Source organism: Ictalurus punctatus, chromosome 15 (assembly GCF_001660625.3).
Source record: "Ictalurus punctatus breed USDA103 chromosome 15, Coco_2.0, whole genome shotgun sequence".
Taxonomy (NCBI): domain Eukaryota; kingdom Metazoa; phylum Chordata; class Actinopteri; order Siluriformes; family Ictaluridae; genus Ictalurus; species Ictalurus punctatus.
This window is the reverse complement of record NC_030430.2, coordinates 5,370,233-5,388,402: the sequence shown is the minus strand read 5'-3', so window position 1 is coordinate 5,388,402 and position 18,170 is coordinate 5,370,233. Positions and strand designations below refer to the sequence as shown.

Genomic DNA, 18,170 nt, shown 5'->3' with positions numbered 1-18,170 from the left:
TCAAATGAGATCGGGTTCTATGGTCAGAAATTTTTGGAAATAAACACCATTTTAGTTCAAATTGCTTTTCTCTTGACTTTATTTACATATGTGACCTTGAATCCGAAAAGAATCAGATTACATTACTTTCATATTGTGATACTTGGATAACGTTACTGATTACATTAAAAATTAATTTGTAACTGAATACATTTTTAAAGTAACCCTCCCAACCCTGCAAGTCTTCAGAGATTCCCATGCAATTTGTTACTGCAAAGCCAAAAAATCAACAACAAAAAAAACCCCACCCCCACATAAAGTGACTTGAATTTCATAATAACACGTTCATTAATGGCACAACTCATTGCAATGACTCATCATTTAAGTGCTCACATGGCCTGCGGGACCAAAAAGTGCTACAGCATAAACAGAAATCAGTTTTTATGATCCTTAAAACCGAATTATTCAGTCACTGTAAACATTTCTTCGTAATCAGTAGTGTTTTGTCTTTGGAAGGACACAAAGCATTTCAAAAAGCAGGTTGGCTGCAGTCAGAGCAGTGTTTCCTGTAAATGGAAAAGTTTTTTTTTAAAGCAGCAAAAATGTAACACAATTCAGAATAAAGGATCAGAACTCTTATCTGTTCATCGTAAAAATTCGTAGACCGTGTTACCCGTAGTGTCGTACGGTGGGGAAACCTCCACCAAGTCACAGCCAACGAGATTCAAACCTCGACATCCACGAACGATCTCCAGTCCCTGAACACACACATGCAGCTTGTCATATTAACAAGGAACCTCAAACAAAATAAGCAAAGCTCTTCATCCTGAAGACTTCCCCATGTTGGAAAACAAAGTTGAAAGTTGAAGCTTTACCTCTGACTTACAAAAAGCTGACACTGGAGACTCCTTCCATCAATGTTCCATAAATGTAAAAAGATTCAGTATATTAGTCACTGCGTTACCTGAATAGGCGTGAGGCCTGCGATCTCAGGTGTTCCAGTGCCTGGGGCAAACGCAGGATCCAAAGCGTCGATATCGAAGCTGAGGTAAACAGGCCCTTTACCCATTTGGGCCCGAACCTCCGTCATGAGTGGCACCAGAGATTTGTACCAACACTCCTCCACCCGGACTACACGGAAACCCTGCAGAGAAGATTTCCTGCTTTCAGCATGTATATGTACCTCGTGTGGGAAATTATCCACACAGGGGCAGCAACTCAAATCATACGTCTCAAGTCGCAGACCAAAAGAAAACCCTCTGAGTCATCATAACTATTGGCCATCCATTTTCTGTACCACTTATCTTACACAAGATTGCCCTGGAGCTTATCCTGGGGAACACAAGGTGGTGGACACCCTGGACGGGGTGCCAACTCATCGCAGGGGCTGGGGGGTAATAATAATAATAATAATAATAATAATAATCGATAATAATAATCACTCATCATTACTATTTCCAGAAGTCATACCTGTTCTCTGCTCCACGCGTAGGCGTCGGGCGTATAGGCAGTGCCTCGGAGGCCAATCTGAACCACGCGTTTACAGTCGAGCAGTCCCTCCTCCACACAGCGCCTGAACGGTGTACCGTGAGTGATCTTCTCCCCCAGGGACATATCACCCGTGTCAGCATGGGCATCCACATGGACCAGACCCACCGGACCGTGTCTGATACAAACGAATCAACATGAGTTTAAAAAAGCCACATGGATAATGTTTTAACTCGCATTTTCACATGAAAAGTATTATTGTGAAGACACCTAACGATACATATAGACATTGTTCCTGCCTACCTTTCTGCCACGGCCTGTAGAATCGGGTAAGCGATTGTGTGATCGCCCCCTGTGAACGCAAACAGAGTTTCAGTCCTGCAATGCAGAGGTTAAAGTTCCACAAACAGCTTACTGACATGACCGCAAATCATTGATTGGCCTCATGTATCTGCTGGTAAAATACATGAACATGGTTAATCATTACCGAAGACGCGTCTGAGCTGCAGACGATGAAAGTTGAACGAAGTTTTTCATTATTTTGCCTCAGGCTATTGTATGAACCATACATTTTTGTCTTTCCTTAAAAAATTAGGATCCTCTTGATCATGCGGAACTCACCCAGCGTAAGCGGTATGCAGCCTGTAGCCACCACTTTGCGATAAGCCTCGCGAATCCGTCTGCAGGCGTCCTTTAGGTCATACAAGTTCACGTTGACGTCGCCAATATCTGCAACCATCAGGGACTCATAGGGTGCAGCTCCCGTGCCACTGTAGTTCCTCAGCATGAACGATTCGGCTCTGATCTGCCGAGGGCCAAACCTGGCAACAGAGCATTTCACATTATTCACTGCAAGTGAACATTTGAATCCATACTTGTAATGACTATACTGTATGGTGCAGGATGCCCAACATGCAGCTCTACTGATGAACCTATTGGACGTGTAGTCAGTCCCTCCAGGATTTCGTGATCGGAGAAACGAACGCAAAATCAAGGAAACTCCAGAGCTCGAAATTACTGCATATGACGTGTCATGTGACGAACCTTCGGCCTAAGACTCACCCCTTTGATTCAAGTGCGTCGAGTACAGCTGAAAGGTTTTATTTACCAACAAACATCGAAAAACAATTTTGCGCGATTGCAGTTTCATCGATTCAAGTAGTTTTCCGCAAAAAAAAAAATCTGCAGCAAAAATCAAGCAATTTTGACTGCAACAATCGCAAAATAAACTTTGCTAAATTCTGTATGGATTGTGTAGTGCAGTGTGGAGGGTTGTATTTGACTACACACACCCACTTAACTCAGAATTTGTAATGCTTCCATCTGGAAGAAGGTATAAGGTCGCAAAATATCTTAGAAGTGTGTATAAACATTCCTTTATACCAGAGGCAATTAGAAAATTAAATGAAGGGTAAGCAACTATGTTGTATTGTGTATGTGTATAATTGTGGCATTTTTTTTTTTTTTGTCTCTGAGAAGCCAAAGAAGAATTTCCACATTGGCAGACAATAAAGTTAAATCAATCAATCAAATTGATCAATGGCAGCTGCTTGGCTGGAACGGAAATCTGCAGCAACATTGGTGCTTGGTGGATAACTGACTAGTATGCAGAAGTCCTGCATATTCCATCACATCAGAATAGATTCAGCAAGACATTTAAACAGAGCTAGTTCTATTTCACCCTTCGTAAGGGATACCTACTTGCAAGTCCAAAGACATGCATTGTATGCTGATTGGTATTTCCAAATTGTCCGTAGTGTGTGTGCGATTGTGCCCCGTGATGGGTTAGCACCCCGTCCAGGGTGTCCCCCGCCTTGTGCCCCAAGTTCCCTGGGATAGGCTCCAGGCTTCCCTCGACCCTGTGTAGGATAAGCGGTATGGGAAATGGATAGATAGATGTGATGGATTCTTCTCAGATCATACGGACGTCGAACCATGTACACCATCTTGTGACTAATTCGAACTCAAGCTCTAAGCGGCTCGCTAGTCACAAACACTCATGTCCAGCAATGCCTGATAAGGTATATCAAGAAGCCCGAAAATCAGAGTTCTCTCCTAGTTGAATTAAAGACCTGGTGGCAGGTGACAGGTCAGCTTATGATGCTGAGACCATATAATTGAGAGGCTCATGTCCTTTAACAAAGTCCTCCTTGCAAGCTTATGCAAGATGCCGAACTGAAATGAGTGTCACTAGCAGATCTCTAGAGAAGCGTGAGATCAGCGATAACCTCGTCTTGTATAATTCGGTGGCCAGATGACTCTAGGGTGAAGTTAGGAAGTATTGTCTGCGTTGCATGGACATGCAGGGAGTTCTTCAAGGGCAGGGGCTCAAATGTAAAAATAAATAAATAAATAATAATTTTTAAAACATTATGAGAATGACACTACTAATATATCCTAATGGTATTTTAATTTTTTACATTCATAGAAATAATTACAACAAAACGCCAACTTTTAGTGGAGAGATGAATCCAAAGAATCCTTAAAAGAAAATTCAAACTTTATGAAATTAAATGAAAAATAAACTACAGTATAACCATCTACAAATACAGTGACACACCTACTCTATGTCACTTATTGTAAAAGTCAGTAAAACTATTCATTTCGCAGTGAAAGTGATTCCCATTAAACTGCCGCACTGCTTGCTGAACTGGCTTTTTAGTCTGCAAGTTTGAACTTTCTGTTGGGAACCATCTGTTCAGAGATGCTGATGACTTCCTGTTTGTCAATAAGAATGTCACTGTCTATCCCAAGTGGCAGCAAGTCTTGAAAAGTGGGTTCATTGTTAATCTGTGAAGCTCATGCTGAATGGAGAAGACGCTTTCAGTTTATAATTGTAGCATCTGTTGAATGTTCTCCAACTGAACTAAGTGGAGATAGTGTGGGCGGTGCCACAGGGGGCAAGGGTAAACTGTGTAGAGCCAAACAGAGCACCGGTAACACCAACTATTGCTGCAAGCATTAACTCTTTGTAAACCTATGATGCCTTTTTGGCAACTCATCCGTCTCATATTAGCTCACCTTTTTCACTCATGTTGATAATGAAGATGTCCCTTTGCTGCTTCCTTCTTCAGTTTCTTTTTCATTTTCTGCCTCTCTGTCTGTTTGGCATCGTGCCTTTACTGACTATATAACATGCATATAATATAACAAGGTTACTTGCATGTCTGGAAGTGTAAAGAACTTGAGTAGCTTGTACTTATCAAGACATTGCCTCTCAGTCAATTTGAAAACTACTTTCTTGTGATTCATGTGCTATTCACTTCACATGTGTGTGTGTGTTTTTTTTATTTTTATTTTTACATAATATAATTGTTTATTAATTAATGTTGAGAGGGGCACTTTTAAATAATTTAGAAAAAGGGCAGGGGCTCGAGCCTCCAGAGCCCCTCCTTCTGCACGTCCCTGCTGCGTTGTGCTTAGAACTATTCTGCACGTGCGGCAGGTGTTCGCGTCATGAGCTTACAGTGCATGCTTTCTGAAAGGTGAAATCTGAGAAAATGAGAGTCAAGAGTGATATGCATGAGCAAACCTGGTTCCAGGTCGGTTGGAGGTCCCGGTGTCGATGGGTACTCCGATGAAGGCTGCGTCCAGACCCTCGGCTGTGTCCTGATAAGGTAACTTGGCCATGGTGGCGATTCCTGACACGCGCGCGACAAACTCGCTGCTCGGAGGAACATTGTATGTTTTGCTGGACATCAGTCTGCTTGGGGTGATCACATTCCCATTCCCACTCACCCCGACCGGCTGACCCCGCAGGAACGCCACGCACGCTCTCAGCTGGCGGATCTTCATGAAGTGAAGCATGTTAATCAGACTGCACTTTGCACGCGCGAGAGATTACCTGCGTTTCCCTTGTTCTTTCCTTTTTAAACGCGCCGGTGTTCCTGTCCTGCCTGTAGTTCTGTAAAAACTTCTGCTGCAAAACCGAGCTGAACTTTTGCACTCCTGTAACAAGATCCCAGCGCGAGAGACAGGTGCCTTTCCTCCCCCTGGTGTTCATGGGAAATGTATTTCATTCATCCTGTAAACGCTCCAACTCTATAGTCATTACCTGCCTAACTGCTTTTGCATGGGCTGTAGAGGAAAATAATCAACGACGGCGTGCTGTCATGTGGCCCATCTTCCTATCTTCCTATTTCCACCCATAGAATGTTTATTTTCCTATAACCTCTGCTTAAAAAAGAAAGAGAGAAAAAAAAACCCCAACAGACACCCTCATCGACTTTGCAGTGGTTTTAATGGACACTGTAATGCTTCCTGTGGGACTCTAAGGGTAATTTGTCACCTTTTATTGGTGACATTATGTTTAGTGGATAACGACCTACATCCGTAATACATCCTGCTATGGTTTTAATGGTTAACAGCTGATGGTTTGTAATGGTATTTGTAGTGAAAACCATTAGAGTCTCTGCGATGGTTTCTATTGTTCTGTTTTGGGGGGTTTATTTCATCAGGAACAGCATGTCCCGAACCAAGGTGTTTTATTCCTCTTACACAACAGCAATTTAGAGAACGATAACAATGTTTCGTTTATTAAAGAGCATCATATTTTGATCTGTTTTATAGTAGTGGAACGTCCACGAAACAAATCAGTTTGTGTTCACGGTATGTTCTAGAAGCTTTAAACAGTCGTTCCATCACCATCATCCGTGTTTCCTCGTTTCAAGTTAACAATGAAGTAAACCCTTCCAGCTTGTTATGTAACCGAGAAACTACAAAGCACAGAGTCTGCTATCCTGAGGAGTGTTCCAGAAAGCAGGTTATGCGACTAAAAATGGCTGACTGGCACACGCTGGGCCTGTCGAGAAAATGCCTTAAAGGTACTGCAGAAAGTCTTTGTGTTATGCAACTATGCAGCTGTTGAAAAAAAAATGTCAGACAGCAATCCACCTGATCCAGCTGCAAGCGATGCTCTAATGTTTCAGTTTACGCTTTGCTTGGAGGTGGCCAGGAGGTGTTTCAGGAGACTGCTGCTGCATTAGATGCTCTTCAGCTGATGTAAAGATGTGGATCTGGCAGTGTCATACACTGATTGAAGGAGTCTTAAAACGGCTTCAGGACCTCAGGTTGTGTTTGGAAAAAGCAAAGGAGCGGGCTGAGGCTGCTGGAATTGAGGTTCCTGACAAAATACCTGGTGAGACAAGACCCAGAAAAAGTACAGTTCCAAGTCAACAGGAGAAGACCATCACCCTGAGAATTTGTTGGAGTTCTACCAAACAAGGGTATACAGCACCTTTTTGGATACCAATACTCAAGAGATGGTCAGACGATTCAAAGGAAAGGAGAATAAGTAAACAACCTTGAGGCCCATTACCAAGTGTGGAGTTAGGGGAGTTTTGGTCAGAGGAAGAAAAAGGAAAACTCCGTCAGAGTGAAACATATATAAAATTTTTTAAAAAAACAGCTAACTGATCCTACACCACAATTATAAAACAGCTATGAGCAGAAGTAATTAATTGTGTCAAAGAGGCTGAATTGTTGTGGGGGTTTTTTTTTAAGGAAAAAAGGTAAAACCACACCTAAGATGAGCTTGTTAGCTCAGAAAGGTATAAAAATGCCTGTTTGTGATTGCATAATTTAGACTTGTCTGCAGTGGTCTCACTTTATTTGTCTTGAATAACGTTTAATTTCTTTTGAAATCCGTAACTCCTCGTCTCTGGAAGTTTTTTTTTTTTAAACTTCGGTTGGAGAGAATGTTATACAACAGTGCTCTCTTCATCTTCATCCTCCAGTGCAAATTACTGATGATGTTTGGTCTGGCGAACAGAAACAATACCAGCCCTTTGGGCTTGAACGCCTAATTAGAACGTGCGTACTAATAATAAAAATATAAATGATGTTCTTTCTAAAATATTTAAGCATGGAATTATTTCTTCGTAAATATTTGTATTATTTTAACGTTTGAGGCGAGATTAATGATGAGATGACACGAAAGGAGTTTAAAAGGAGTGTGGCGTTTGTTTATTTCATGTGATGTAATGAACAAGAACTAAACTGTCTGTTTAACAGAAACGTACCTGTATGTGTTCTTGCAATTACTTAAAAATGACTAATACGTTGTTGACACTCCGTGCGTATTTCCACACTGGTTCGTTTACATCCTATGTAGAGACTACGTCAAACGGGAAACCCATGAAGAGCAGCGAAAAAGTGCATGTGCCGTTACTTTAACAATCACAATCAGAAGAACAAACTCCGATTGCACTGCATCCACAGTGTTAATGCTCAGGAAATTACAGTCTCTGTGCTTTTCTCAACGTAGCTCGGACGCTAATGCTGTCGTCCGTACGTGAGGTATCCCGCTGCCATGCGGAGCTCCTCCAGATCCAGGCTGGCGAGGAATTCTCTCTGGAGCTCTGCCTCCACTGAGGCACTGACCCTAAAACCTTTAAGGAGAACCACAGCTGAGTGACACAGCAGCCAGTCGGCCATCTTCCCCATGCTGGCAGGGTTCAGGCTGGCTAGTGCGCGTTTGCCCCACAGGCCGAGGTGCAGGATGTTGGCAGCCACACGTGCAGTCGGGCGCTAAAAGTCAGAAGCGTAAAAAAATAGCGTTCTCACTAATATCAAAGATCGTCACCAAAGACGGTATGCTGGTCGAAGGATGAATGCGTACCTTGTTAGGGTTCCTGCGCAGAAGCAGCCTCACCACCAGGTGCACATACGAGGGCACGTTGGCACCCAGAAGGGGCAGCTGTTTCTCGTGATAGCTGCGGCTTTCCAAGCCTGTGGCGCTGTAAAACGGGTTCGGCTGACCGAAGATCTCATAACCGATGGCCCCGACTGCCCACGCGTCTGCCTTACTGTAATCAATCTCCACGCCGGGGCCAGGCTCAGCTGTAGCCACCTGCGTAAATTTGTCAAATTAGACACGTTTCGTATTAGCTATAAAGCAGCGGTTTGTGTTTTCTCCTCTGATCTACAGGGTGAACTGCAGCTGCAAACCACCAGCTGTGCTGAATACCTCGAGAGTTACCTTTTAATAAAGGCTGATTGATATAAACAAGGATTTATAATAGTTCAAATTCTTTTTAAAATCATATGATTAAACATTTGATGTATTGAATGAAAAACACCATTGCTGCTGTATGCTGTAAATTATCAGCGTGCTTAAATAATTACACATCATAATCATGTTCGATGCTGGAATTACATCAATAAAATTCTCTGTTCTCCTAATACATTCGATCTGAGATGTGCTTTGTTCAAGTGTTCCAATGTCTACAAAGGGAAATGGGACAGACAATAGCCCTGTACCTCAGGTGCCATGAGGCAGGAGTTCCCTCCTCTGTACACATAGCGGCTGTTGAAGGGCAGTTTCAGTCCTAAACCTTCATCTGCCAGGCAGCAGCCAAAGTCAGTGATGACCAACCTGGGGCAGCCCGCTTCAAGACAACAATATTACAGTCAGAATACAACACATCACATCAAAGTTCTTATATTTACACTCCATGTATTGTTAGAAGTGTATAGAGTAGAGGTCGAACGGTGGATCGGTTTTCAAGCGCGGCCTCTAGAGGCGAAATAAAAACTATCACTGACAAATTTTGTTGTGTTATTTGAAATGTTTTTTTAAATTCATTTTAGACGGCTCTGTTTTTATTTGTTATTTGGAGTGTTATTTTTGGTTCAGTTTGGATGTATATTCTTTATATACTTTAATAGTTCATATATATTAATATTTGTATATTTATTTCATTTTTTAAAAATACAGAACATTTTCATGGTAGTCAGTACTGCTTATTTTTGTAACAAAATTCGGCAATATTTTACTTTGAGTGTTATGTTTTCATTCAGAATCAGTTGGGGATTTTTTTTTTAATCAGTAAAATCCACTTTTAATAAGTAAAAGTACTAACCGGAATCAAACTCTAGCAGGATGTTATCGGATTTGAGGTCTCTGTGGGCGATGCCCTGCCTGCACAGGTGATCCACACCCTCCAGCAACTGCAGAAGCATCATGGAGCCATGTATGGAGCTTGGCACACACACCTGGAGGTACTGCTGCAGGGTACACGGGTAACTGCAGCACAACAATGTTCAGAGCTGAATATACACTGGGTGACAGAGAATTTGTTCATTTTAAACGATATTCATTATATGATGCTTTACGTTAACATTAAGCCAAATAAGGTAATATAAAATTGAAGTACTGCTGTAGTTACGCTTTACACACTATTTAACTGAATGTACACATGACTATGGATGTCATAGCCGTAAATATGATTTGTTTTTAGAATCTGCCAGAACATAGTTTCATGTCTGTATGGAAAATGAGGATTGGGAAAGAACGTTCGGTCTATGCTCCAGAAGTGGCCATTTTGGTCTCTTACTTCTTCATGACCAGAAAGAGCGTGTGGTTGTTGCCCAGGCCGGCAGGGTTGAGTCTGGCAGGGAGGGCAGCGGGGTACTCGTCCAAAGCATTAGGCAGAAGCGGCACCGCAGCCGTGAAGGCCCGGTATACTCGGATCACGTTGGGGTGGGCCGTTACTCTCTTGGGCGTTTTCCCAAAATGACTGCAAACAGAGTGCATTAAGTTAAAACTACTTGGCAAAAACAAACAAACAAACAAAAAACATTCATGTTAAAGGTGCAGTTTGTACTTTCAGCGAAAATGGAATTGTTTTCAATGCAAGTGTATTTTCCAACATAAACAGCAGCTCTTAAAATAACAAACTGCCCCTTTAAACCAGTTTTCAGGGACACCATCATGCCTAAACAGACTCACCCACTCAGGACAAGCTCTCCTTTTTCTTTCCTCAAAGCCCGAGGACTTGCAGGGACCAGCTCTTGGGACATGGCATTAAGGATCGCCTCGCTAGAAGAACCTGCCTGCAATGCAATTACAAAAAAAAAAAGGGAAGAATAAAATAAAAATAAATAAGCAGCTCATTTACTGTTGCACTACAGTGAATACGTCATAGTGCTGATGGAACATACCCCAATATTCCACATCATTTTCACAGCCAGGGGGTAGCTGTGTGAACTGGGGAACGTCACAGGTGCTCTGACGTCACTTTCATCTTCGTTTTGTTTCAGCTCCACCAGGGAGCACTTGCTGTTTGTCCCAAGGGGTGCAAACGGCGCCGCGGCCTCGTAGACAGCAGCGTTGCAGCCTTTTCCTATCTGCTTCCCGATCACATAGTCCTCCAGTTTATATCCAGACAAGAATGGTTTTACAGGACTCTGAAACCTCTTCTTCGTGAATAACGCCTTTAGATCAGTGGATGTAACAACAATAAATCAGTTCATTAATGGAGAAACGTCTTTATGTCATCCAAGTGTCTGTTTATCTTGTTTTGTCCTGGAGTTAGTGAGTTGTCTCTTTAACTGCCATTTATTGCTCTTTTGGGGGGGGGTATATAATAATATTACCTGGATTTCCTGGCATGTCGCTGCGCTCCTTCGGTCTTCGTCCAGCTGTTGATCGATCAACCCCAAACCGACACCGAAAGCCAGAAAAACGGTTCTGTTTCTCGGAGAGCCGCCTCCGATCAGCCTCCTGAAGCCGGAGGACTGGAGCTGCGCGGCGAGGCCGCTGAGAGACGAGCGGTAATACCGGTAGCGGGCAGGCAAGAAAGTCCGCGGCTGAACGGTGCGGCCTGCTTGACTCACCCGCAACCGCTCACCTCGGAACTTCGCTGCAATTCGGCCCGCAGGTTTTAGGATTCCGAGCTGGAAAAGCGACCTGCCCAACTCCAGCCCACGATTCAGAACATGTTTAACCGACATGACTGACCTAAATGTATCGAAAATTATTAAACCAAACTCTTCGTTCGCCCTGACAGTTCCCACACGTCAAGGACAATGTTTACCTGATTCCTATTGGCTGAAAGGGCGCATGTTCAATCACGTGACACCTTTTTGTCAGACATGTAAAAACCATAATGACATTATTTACGTAGTGTGAGAGTTTTCACCGCATTTTGCGACAGGACACGATCACACACGGCAGTGCTCAACATTTTATGGTGAACAAGAGAGTTCGGCTGCGTTCCAAACCGCATACTTGCCTACGATAGGCCTGTAATGGGGAAAAATACATGTATCTCGGCTACTATATAGAAGGTAAGTACGCGGTTTGGGACGCACCCCATGGCTTCAAGCAGTTGTCTTTTTGTACGTACAGTATGACAGATAATTAACTGCACTTAAGCGTTCGTAAAAAAAGTCAATAAAAACACCCAGAACTGTACATGGTACCATAACGAAGACGAACTGTATGTTGATACGTGAAATTCTGGAGGGACGTCGGACGGCGTGGCGCGGTGACGTAATGACGTGTGCCGTTAATCTAATTATGTTCTCTAACTTGTAAAACAGGAACATGACAGGAGTACTCTAAAAGTGACTCATGTAAACACCTTAATCACATTATTATCTTACTCAGAGTAAGGCCAATAATTAGATTACTGCTGTCCATGTAAATGTAGTCTGTAATACACGTCGATAATGCAACTAAAACAGGAGTACTCCAAACGTGTTAATTCGGTTAGTGCTTACTTCGCGTATGACCTTAATCAGATTAAGGTAATTAAAAATTGCTGTTTACATGGTAGTTTCTTAATCAAAGTATCATCTTAATCAGGTTAAGAGTCGATTCTTGTTCTCCATGTAAACCTACTGACTAAGTGTGTTACACAGACAGGTGACTCCACAAGATTGTGTCCTGTGGTATCTGGCACTAAGATGTTAGCAACAGGTCCTTTAAATCCTGTAAGTTGTGAGGTGGGGCCTCTATAGATCGGACTTGTTTGTCCAGCACGTCCCACATATTCTCGATTGGATCAAATTTGGAGGCAACACCCTGAACTCTTTGTTATGTTCCTCAAACCGTTCCTGAACAACTTTTGCAGCTTTCCAGGGCACATTATCCTGGTGAAAGTGGGCACAGCCATTAGGGAATACCGTACATGAATGTGGTGTACTTTTAGGTAGGTGGTACATGTCAAAGTAACATCCACATGAATGCCCAAGGACCCAAGGTTTCCCAGCAGAACATTGCACAGAGCATCGCACTGCCTCTGCCGACTTGCCTTCTTCCCACAGTCCATCCTGGTGCCATCTCTTCCTCAGGTAGGCGAGTGACGCACACACACCCGACCGTCCGCATGATGTAAAAGAAAATGTGATTCATCAGACCAGCCCATATTCTTCCAGTTCCAATGCTCATGTTCTGACACCTTTCTATCATGGCCAGCATTAACTTCAGGAGTAGCTCTTCTGTGGGATTGGACCAGTCGCCCCTAGCTTTTGCTCCCCAATGAGCCGTGGGTGCCCATGTCCCTGTCGCCGGTTCACCGGTTGTCCTTCCTTGGACCACTTTTGGTAGGCACTAACTACTGCACACTAGGAACACCCCACAAGACCTGCCGTTTTGGAGATGCTCTGACCCGGTCTTCTAGCCTTCACAATTTGCTCCTTGTCAAAGTCGCTCAGATCCTCACACTTGCCCATTTTTCCTCCTTCCAACACATCAACTGTTTACTTGCTACCTACTATATCCCTCTCCTTGACGGGTGTCATTCTAAGGAGATAATGAGATTCTAATAAGAAAAATACAGCTGCGTCTAACGAGATTCTAGCACACACACTATATAGCATCCTTACATTATCAACAATTATATATTTTCCTGTTTTTTGTAAGTGGGTTGATACTACAGAAATGATAACATATTAGGATGAGCACACTGATGTAAACATGTGATATTTGAATTCCAGCTGGAGCTATTGTTAGAACTGCTGTTGTAGATAATTAAACAACACCTTCTGACCAATCAAAACAAAGAATTCAGCAGTATACTGTAAAAATATGTTGTACAAAAGTTGATATATTCAGCATTTGGCAATGAATAAAACTTCTTAACACTCTCTTAAATAATCTTTCCTTTATTTTAGTACCACTGAACGGTCACATCAAGGTCTGTACATTTCAGCAAGCATTAATCTTATAAATATAATAATATATAAGCCTATATACAGTCAACATTTTCAACTGCCAGCATATTTGTTCGGTCAGATCATCTAATGGCTATTCTTCAGCAAGTCTTCAGGACCAAATGACTCAGGAAGGAGGTCCTTCACAGTCATCTTTATGAAAGAGCCGTCTGGTTTTGACAAATAAACTTCCCATTGCAGACCGAACTGCAAAAGAAACAAAAGCGTTGACACACAGTGATAGAATTTGAAAAACAAATCAAGTCAGTATGCAGGGTTGCTTTATTCAAGAAGCAATATGGTCAGTCTACTGCATGATAAAAAAGAAAAAAACAACAAAAAAAAACAACTAACCTCCCTCATAAACTGTCTGCAGCCACCACATGGTGAGATAAAATTATCCTCCATGTCACTATGAAAAAAATAACATTAATATGAATAAAATAATCCACAACATATAAAAATATAATTTACAAATAACTGAAAAAGTCAGTATTATTAATTAGAACCTGGCTATAGCAATGGCCTTGAACTCTCGATGTCCTGCTGACACAGCTTTGGAGATGGCAACTCTCTCAGCACAGATACCAAGAGTGAGGCAAGCGTTTTCTACATTACATCCTGTATGAGGAACAAGCAAAACAAAACATCTAACTCATTAAAGTAACAATTTATGAAAAATAACAATTACTCAAATTTCCACTAATGTCAGATCAGACAAAATATACAGTATTTGTCGTTGAGTGGCGTTCTTATTTGATTTTTTTAGCATTGTGTTGGAATAATAAGACTAACAGCTATAACCAAAGTTAACTATCCGGTTATCGTCATACCATTTCCTAAAATCCTCACACACTAGTGTCAAAATGAAGAAAATTTCCTCTCATACCAGGACAAATGTGGTTTAGTTAATGCACACGTGGTCATTAGCAAATGTATTGCAGGCCCAAAGTGTGATAAACAATTATTTTGGAAGTGCTGCATGCAACACTTTCCAAAAAAGTTGGGACAGGGGTAATTTAGGACTAATGGCGAAGTGACAAGTTGAAATAAGAAGGTGATGTGAAACAGGTGAGGCAATCGCCTAATCATAGTATATAAGGAGCCTCCAAAGACAAGCATGGGTTGAGGCTCTGCAATCTGTCAACAGATGTGTCAGTGAATAATCCAACACTTTGAGAACAACATTCCCCAAAGACAAATGGGTAGAATTTGTGGCATTTCACCTTCTACAGTGCACAATATAATGAAAAGATTCAAGGAATCTGGTCAAATCTATGTGCGTAAAGGGCAAGACTGAAAACCAGTTCTGAATGTGCATGAAATGATTATTATTTTTTTCTTTTTTCTTTTTTTTTGCATTTGCCATACTGTCCAAACTTTTTTGGAACCGGGGTTGTATAATCTCTTGAAACCATGTGACATTTGTTGTATTTGCAATTTTCCATTGGCACTGATTTTATGTCCTCAGCTGTTCTCTTACAGTAGAGCCAGTGTTTGCCTCACAGACTCAAAACTGCAAGAATAATTTAAGCCACAGCTGTGTTGATCATTAACATCAAACATCATTTTGTGTTTAAAACTTCCTTGTAGGAAACACTACAAAAAGCCTCATGCACTAGAATGAAAATTAATCCAATATTATTATTAATATTATATGCAGTACTAGTAGTAGTAGTAGTATTAGTAGTAGCAGCAGCAGCAGCAGCAGTAGTAGTTATAGCAGTACTATTATTAGTAGCACTATTAGTAGAAGTAGTGGTAATAAGTACTAGGTAGTAGTATTAACAGTATTAAATGTGGTCATAGTAATAGTGCTAATAATAGTAGTAGTAGAAGTAATATTAATAGTAATAATATTAGCAGCAGCAGTAGTAGTTATAGTAGTAGTTTTAGTAATAATAGTAGATGTAGTAGTAGCAGCAGTAGTAGAAGAAGTAGTTTTAGTAGTTATAGTAGTTTTAGTAACAGTAGTAGTAGTAGTTATAGTAGTAGTTATAGTAGTAGTTATAGTAGTAGTAGTTTTAGTAACAGTAGTAGTAACAGTAGTAGTAGTTATAGTAGTAGTAGTAGTAGTTATAGTAGTTTTAGTAACAGTAGTAGTAGTAGTTATAGTAGTAGTTATAGTAGTAGTAGTAGTAGTAGTAACAGTAGTAGTAGTAGTTATAGTAGTTTTGGTAACAGTAGTAGTAGTAGTAGTTATAGTAGTAGTTGTAACAGTAGTAGTAGTTATAGTAGTAGTAGTAGTAGTAGTAGTAGTTGTAACAGTAGTAGTAGTAGTAGTAGTAGTTGTAACAGTAGTAGTAGTAGTAGTAGTTATAGTAGTAGTTGTAACAGTAATAGTAGTAGTAGTAGTAGTAGTAGTAGTAGTTGTAACAGTAGTAGTAGTAGTAGTTATAGTAACAGTAGTAGTAGTTATAGTAGTTTTAGTAACAGTAGTAGTAGTAGTAGTTATAGTAGTTTCAGTAACTTCACTTTAGTAATTTCACTTCAGTGAAAAACGATTGAATGACTTGAGCCCTGAAGACATTAGATAACAGATATCATAAAGAAGTTCCATCATAAACAGTTTTGTCCTACAATACTTCACTGAACTCATTTAGTTGATCAGTGATGAATGAACCTCTAAAGTGTAAAGTCTCCTTACCGGTAAAGACTGTTCCATCGTGTGTGAGTAGAGCTGCTCCTACTCTGAACTTGCTGTACGGAGAGTAGGCAAATTCTTTCGCTTCATGAGATGTGATAATTAAAACCTCTGGACTGCTGTTGATTTGAGCCATTATAATGACGTCCAGTGAAAGTATCCAGTGCAAGGGTTCCTGCTCCAGCACACTCCAGGCTCAACTGAAAGTGTTTGTGTGTGTGTGAATGTATGCACTTGTGTGTGTGTGTGTGGGCGTATGTAGGTGTGTGTGTGCGTGTGTGTGTGTGTGTGTGTGTGCGTGCATGCATGCATGCAAGCAATGTAATGATTACAAGAATTGCAATGTCACATTTCTCTGTGGATGTTGAAACAGTTTGATGTTTGACTACATAATGGCATCTCGTCAAACATGCCTTTATAAGTTATACACACCTAATAATATTGGTGGTTAAATAGTGGCCATTAGAAATTACAGTACAAAATCCGTATAAATAACTAGACACATGGCAGAGAAAGACTCAAGAAAAGCTTGTTAGCTGACTTGAGTTAATAATCATAAGTTCACTCACATTTGCGAACAAGGTCTGACAGAAGCTGTACTTCCCGTGAAGAACATTATGTTCTCACAAGCTTTAACTCATCACATCATCCACATTCATCTCTGCATCATTGCACGCAGAGTGGAAATTATGCTATGGTGTATTGTACAGGAAAAAAAGTGTTTAACGTGTTTGTGTTCAAATTTTCTAGACTCAAAGTCAAAATTGTCTACTGCAGTTCATAAATTGTGGCACAATGTGGATGGGTTTCAATAGGGAAGAACCCTGAGAAGTTCGAGTAAACACATCTGAATTTGCCAACACATCTGAGGGAAGTGTTTATACTCCCAACAGTTGTTTTTCTATTATTACTGTGTCTTAAGTTGTAAAGAAACTGATGAATGTCATTATTTCAACTAAATTTCTCATCATTCCAACTTAATAACTTATTATTTCCAGATAATATGTTGTTATTTTGACTTAATAGCTAATCATTTTGGGGGTATAATCCCATTATTTTGATGTACTATCAGATTATTTCATCTTAATATTTAACACCCCACAATCATACAATAAGTGTAAATCATTGAATTTTACCTCAGATATTATATATATATATATACATGGTGATCAGTAATTCACTTAAATCCATTTGAGTTTGACACCCGGTGAAATATATGCTTCCATATAATGGCTGACTATAGCCTGGATGTTCACCCCTCTTACCATCCTGAAGTTGATTATTTTCCAATTACATTTGTACGTTTTATAGAACGACGCATGTAGTTACTTTTAATGTCGTGGAACATCCACAACACAAGTTCCTATTATCCCTTTATAGCATTATAGCAGCTATAAACACACGTTCACTCACTTATTAACTGGGCAGTTAATAAGAAAGAAAGAAAAAGTGGTGGAAAAAATGCAGTTTGTTACCAAGAAACAGTAATGAAGACTTTCTCGGAGTGGAAAACGTAAAGCTACAGTTCTACCTCTGATTGTTAGAATGCCTTTACACTGGAGACTCCTTCCAAAAATGCTCAACAATAATCTGTTTACAGAAAGCATCATTTAGTTATTAAATGACAGCATTAAAAAAAAAAAAAAAAAATTACATTTTGAGTATGTGGAACATTCATCATAAAAGTCCTTTAGTCCTCGTTACTATAGAAACGTAACCTATTAGAACGAGTGCAATTAATATAAACCTGTGCTTTGTAGCTAGAACTATTGTCAGAGCTGTTGTTATACAGGATTAAGCACATCGTCTGACCAATCAGATTTGAGAATTCAACAGCGCTGTGGTATGTATACAAATATTCAACTGTACATAATACTGGTGTTTATAATATAACTGTAGATATGACTCATTTGGCTAAAAATGGGCTCTCTGTGCCAGTTAAGGTTATGATGTTTGAATTGGATCTGGTGACTGTCTGTCATAGTTAAGATTGTGGTTAAAAAAAACAACAACCTCTGATTACAATCTGATAAGAGACAGTTTGCAGCAAAAAAAAAAAAAAAGTTAAAAAAAGTGGCTCTACAAGATTACTGAGGACAGTTAAAATGTGATTATAGAA

General features: G+C 40.6%; 3 protein-coding genes and 1 long non-coding RNA gene across 4 annotated transcripts; 1 reads left to right on the top strand and 3 right to left on the bottom strand.

Annotated features, from left to right (window-relative positions):
* Nucleotides 1-61: 61 nt before the first annotated feature.
* Nucleotides 62-5,452, bottom strand: agmat (agmatine ureohydrolase (agmatinase)). Its single transcript, XM_017486874.3, has 7 exons — nucleotides 5,000-5,452; nucleotides 2,089-2,288; nucleotides 1,771-1,819; nucleotides 1,450-1,645; nucleotides 944-1,123; nucleotides 653-737; nucleotides 62-545 (listed from the first exon to the last, which is right to left on the bottom strand). Exons 1-7 carry the CDS (start codon nucleotides 5,272-5,274, stop codon nucleotides 472-474), a joined length of 1,059 nt encoding a protein of 352 aa, XP_017342363.1. The 5' UTR covers nucleotides 5,275-5,452; the 3' UTR covers nucleotides 62-471.
* Nucleotides 5,453-7,408: 1,956 nt separating this feature from the next.
* Nucleotides 7,409-11,356, bottom strand: pink1 (PTEN induced kinase 1). Its single transcript, XM_017486872.3, has 8 exons — nucleotides 10,846-11,356; nucleotides 10,411-10,683; nucleotides 10,199-10,302; nucleotides 9,804-9,986; nucleotides 9,330-9,493; nucleotides 8,728-8,855; nucleotides 8,087-8,317; nucleotides 7,409-7,995 (listed from the first exon to the last, which is right to left on the bottom strand). The coding sequence occupies exons 1-8, from the start codon at nucleotides 11,200-11,202 to the stop codon at nucleotides 7,741-7,743; spliced, it is 1,695 nt and encodes a 564-aa protein (XP_017342361.2). The 5' UTR covers nucleotides 11,203-11,356; the 3' UTR covers nucleotides 7,409-7,740.
* Nucleotides 11,357-11,689: 333 nt separating this feature from the next.
* LOC128635102 (uncharacterized) lies at nucleotides 11,690-13,581 on the top strand. Its single transcript, XR_008397970.1, has 2 exons — nucleotides 11,690-12,546; nucleotides 12,671-13,581. It is a non-coding gene; the product is annotated as an uncharacterized LOC128635102 (long non-coding RNA).
* Nucleotides 13,344-17,677, bottom strand: cdaa (cytidine deaminase a). The gene is made up of 4 exons (XM_017486871.2): nucleotides 16,055-17,677; nucleotides 13,917-14,028; nucleotides 13,762-13,819; nucleotides 13,344-13,614 (listed from the first exon to the last, which is right to left on the bottom strand). The coding sequence occupies exons 1-4, from the start codon at nucleotides 16,185-16,187 to the stop codon at nucleotides 13,495-13,497; spliced, it is 423 nt and encodes a 140-aa protein (XP_017342360.1). The 5' UTR covers nucleotides 16,188-17,677; the 3' UTR covers nucleotides 13,344-13,494.
* Between the last annotated feature and the right edge of the window lie 493 nt (nucleotides 17,678-18,170).